The sequence below is a fragment of the Anarrhichthys ocellatus genome, unplaced genomic scaffold, assembly GCF_004355925.1.
Source record: "Anarrhichthys ocellatus isolate YVR2014 unplaced genomic scaffold, GSC_Weel_1.0 scaffold110, whole genome shotgun sequence".
NCBI classification, from domain to species: Eukaryota; Metazoa; Chordata; class Actinopteri; order Perciformes; family Anarhichadidae; genus Anarrhichthys; species Anarrhichthys ocellatus.
The window spans coordinates 133345-137709 of NW_022280140.1; the positions used below are offsets into that span (position 1 = coordinate 133345).

A 4365-nucleotide genomic window follows, 5' to 3' on the forward strand; every position below is an offset into this window, starting at 1 on the left:
TGTGTGTGTGTGTGTGTGTGTGTGTGTGTGTGTGTGTGTGTGTGTGTGTCCCATCAAAACACCTGAACTCGTGCGAAGCAAGACTCGTGATCTGATCAGGTTCCAGGTGGGTTGAGGTTTACGACAAAGTAAACAAGGTAACGCAGGAAGAGCCACAATTTACATTTCCGTGATCTGAAAGTCCCTCCGATGGCGTCTACGCCCGTCTGTCACTGTAAGGAGGATCAAACACCAGATTCAAACATGTGCTCGGCTTTAGTGAGATCACACCCACTGCTGCTTTGTTCTGTTATGTGACCCGAAGTGGAGAAGCAAAAACAACTTTTAGTTTCACGCTGCTCGGTTGACAAGAGAAGCAGGAATGTAAACAGAAGTCACCAGCAGCTTGTTCCCCGGGTCGTCCTGTCGGGTTAGAGTCGGGTATACGTGTGGTTTTGGTTTCTGTAGATTCAGCTCAAACATGATGGATCTACCTGAGCTCTTTGTCACCTTTTATCTTCTCAAATAAGAATAGAAGAAGAACAAACACTGAACAGGAGCATCGGTATGCTGTTCATTTTCTTATTCTCAGGTTTCCAGTGCGAGTGTCCGTCTCTCTTTCCTGCTGAATAGATCCCAAAGTGACTTCATCAAATGTCTCGTATTGTCCGACCAACGGTCCAAAATACAGTCGTGCTCCATTCACTGTCACGTTAGACAAAAGAAAAGAAGACTTAAGAACCTGGAACCATCAAACTTTTGGAGTTTTTGCTTTAAAAAAAAGATTAAAAAGCGATTTATTGGATAATTCATGCAGCTCTGGTTTCAAGATAACTGTAGAGAACGTTCACTCCTCACACACACGTGTGTATTTATGTGTGTCCATTGAGTCTTTCAGCAAAGAACCACCTGCAACAGATGTTCTGGTTGACTTTATTTCATGGCGGTAGATTGTGTTTAGTTCTTGAATCTGTATCACGGTGTCTTTAATACCTCCACAGTGAGTTCAGACCTCGTGATGCCGACGTTGTTTTGTCCCCGTTTGAAACTAATTAATCTTCATTATAAATGAAAGAAATAACAGTTTTAAAGTCAGTCAGCATTCCATTTCACCGTGAGCACAAATTCAATTATACAGAGTTATGAAAAACAACTGTTTAATTGAAAAGATTATTTTTCTGAACGGCTTCAGAAGCTTTTTTTAGCTGCTAAACAACTCCGGCCAACATTCTGTTCTGTTACAGGTGATTAAAACACGCTGTGGCTTCTTTGTATTTCTGTAAACTGATCAAATTCATCTCGGGCGAGTCAGACGAGCACTTACAAAGAACATGAATATATATACAATTAGAAACATAAAATGTGTTTTCATACAGACTACGACGTTCGTTTGTTGCTCATCTTTCGTCGAGGCGGTGTGTTACTCCCTCTACCGCTTTTTATTCACCTTCACCACAATAGGCTGTAGATTCTTTTACGTTCCCTTTATTACGTCTCGACAAAGTCGTGTCCAGCTGTGACTTCTTCTTCTTCTTCTCCTTCTCCTCCTCCTTCTTCTTCTTCAAACCGGCAGCAGATGTCAGCAACTGTTGTCCAACTCGGACCGTAAATAACCGCCACGACGAATGTAAAATGTACATTTATTTTGTCAGATGGAACGGTCAAAAATCCATGAACAGTAGTTCTATTGGTTCCTCTGTGATACTTATATCAGTATCTCCACCCGACCAGAGCTTTGTGTATAGAGACGGTGAACTGAGGCTCTGCGTCCACCAGACGTCTTCCTCTTCTTTTATCTGACTGTCAGCTGACTGTCTGAAACACACTTTTCTGACGGGATTGATTCTTCTCGTCCCTTCGCGTGACATCTCCCGACTGAACCTCAACAAATATCTCCCCTAAAATCTCCCCTTCATGAAGAAGAAAAGATTAAGCACAAGCGCCAACTAGTCTCTGTCAAGTCTTAATGTATTATTACCGAGGAGGTGGACTTTCATCTAAAAATAACTCACCCGCAGCACAATCCTCACATCAAGGCAGTTTAAGGCCCAACTACAGTTTGTTCACATCACTCGTTCTGTTCTCGGTCGCACAATCAATCAATCAATCAATCAATTAATAATCAGAACAACATTAATATAACCGTTACAGATTGTAATGAGTTAGAAAGCTTTTTTCAAACAGGAAGTTATTTAGTCTTTAATGGCTCGTTCACAAGCACAACATTTTGTCCATTTTTTAATAAAACTCTTTAACATTTTAACCTCTGATCCGGTTCTTTGGGCGTTCCTGAACGCAGCACACGGTTCATGCGATCACAACAACAACAACAAAAACACTGAAAAATCATTAGAAAATTAGAAAATATCCGTTTCCAGGCCTTCTAAATAAACCCAGAACATTTAGTAGAAGTCATGGAGACAAAACACCTGTTTATAGAGCGTCTGTGGTTCAGTTAAGATGAACTAACATCTATAGCCCGTTGGTTATAATCAGATCAGTTAGGTCATGTGACGTTCTGTTGTTCTCAGCATGGAGTGATGTCTCACTCTGACCTTGTTATTCTTTTTCATGTATAAACAGATGTTTTTTAGAGATCATATAGTCATGAAAAGTTGCCTGAAAGACATGGAAAATATATTAGTAAAAATCTTTCATTTTAACCTCCATGTTTCCTAAATGTCTCTCCTGGTCACAGCTCTCAGTTTCTACCAAACCCTCCTTCAATGTTCCCTCTTCATATCTTCATATCTTCATAGTCTTTCTCTCCTGTGCTGATTGGAGTTTACTTAAATAGAGTTTACTTAAATAGTAATTAAATAATCTCACATACGAGATAGTGTTTATTTTTATTTTTCTTTGACAACACAATTATCAAAGATGGCAGCAACAATAAATAGAGTAAATGTTTAAAAGTCGATGTAACTTGTAATGAAACATTTCAAATGATAACTACTAATACTATTAAATATATTGAGCTTAAATTAGGATAAATATATGAGTTAAACATCATCTAACTATCTCCTGATAATCAGTATTCTACCGTTTTAATACACGGTTGTTGAGACAAACTGACAATAGTCTACGTAACAAATGAACGTTGTTCTTTCTTTATGGTTAATATCAGAGTTATGTGTGTGTGTGTGTGTGTGTGTGTGGGTGGGTTGATGTGTGTGATATAAGAGGCAGGCTATGTTACCTGCGTTACTTTGCCGCGTAGAACCTCTCAAACCTGGAACCTGGAATGACTTTTAAAAGATGTGTTTTCTGGTTTTTCTCCAGATAATCCGTTAAATCTGCTCCTTCGTGTTGTGATGTTTGTATTCTCTTTTAACGTGATCAGTTTTGCTTCTGTAATTGTTAATCCTGCTCCTCCTGCTCCCCTCGACTCCTCCTGCTCCTCTCGTCTCCTCTTGCTCCTCTCGTCTCCTCCAGGTGAAATAGATCGATGTCTGAAAAAAGTAGCGGAAGGAGTCGAACAGTTTGAAGACATTTGGCAAAAGGTGAGGAAGGATATAAACTACAGTTTGTTTAGATTGCAAGAAAATAGTCCCATCGCTATTTGCCAGAGACTTTTTTAAGTCTGATCCACAGTCTAAGATGTAATGATATTAAAAACTCAAATGGTTTGCAACTGGAATCTGTAAAATGTCCGAAAACTGTGACAAACTACAGAATAACAGAGTAAGAAAACCAGCAGAGAGAAGCTGCAACCAGAGAACTGTGGTATTAGAAATAACTTTAGATGTTAATCACAGCTATTGTTGACTATTGTTGATTATTGTTCCAGCCTCTAATTGTCATTATTTGTGTTTATTATTGGGGAGTAAATGCCGACAGAATGATGTTGAATTCCGTCTTCGGATGTTTTATTTACTGAGATTAAGATTTAGAGAAGTGAACGACGTCTCTTAGTGAAACATGTCAGTGTTTTTAAAGTGTTTATTTTCCTGCATTCTTTAAATTGATTTCCATTTTCTGCCTTGAGTTTCTGTCGTTAGCTGAGACGAAGGCCTCCGCAGCCACAGCAGTCCTTTAGAGGAGCGGGCGTCCCAGTTCCTTCACTGTACCCCCGATTATTGTGCTGCTGTGGTTGTAATGCTGATCGTTCACTAGTCTTGTTCTATCATCATTTGTATCATGTTTTTTAATAATCCATCTTGTCTCATGTTTGTCTTTTTTTCCGTGATTAATTGTGACTTTTTGCTTCTGCAACGAACATGAAATTTCCACCACAGAGATCAGTAGAGTTGCACAAAGCTAAAACAAATGTAAGTGTGCATTTAAAAAAAATGATATAACTAATAAACTGTACTTTTTTTATAAAGTGTTTATTTATTTGCATATAGTGTGTATCTTTTTTAACTGGCTTTTAATTTAATATAT

At 38.6% G+C, this 4365-nt stretch overlaps 1 protein-coding gene across 2 annotated transcripts in view; it reads left to right on the forward strand.

Moving 5' to 3' along the window:
• Positions 1-4365, forward strand: part of LOC116399377 (CCR4-NOT transcription complex subunit 3-like) — a 19291-nt gene that overhangs the window by 2141 nt on the left and 12785 nt on the right. Inside the window, exons 3-4 of one of the 2 annotated variants that reach the window (XM_031876496.1) lie at positions 3415-3482; positions 4218-4250. In XM_031876496.1, coding sequence (XP_031732356.1) covers positions 3415-3482; positions 4218-4250 — 101 coding nt within the window. The remainder of the gene's footprint in view (positions 1-3414; positions 3483-4217; positions 4251-4365) is intronic. The other variant, XM_031876497.1, reaches the window with a different exon arrangement.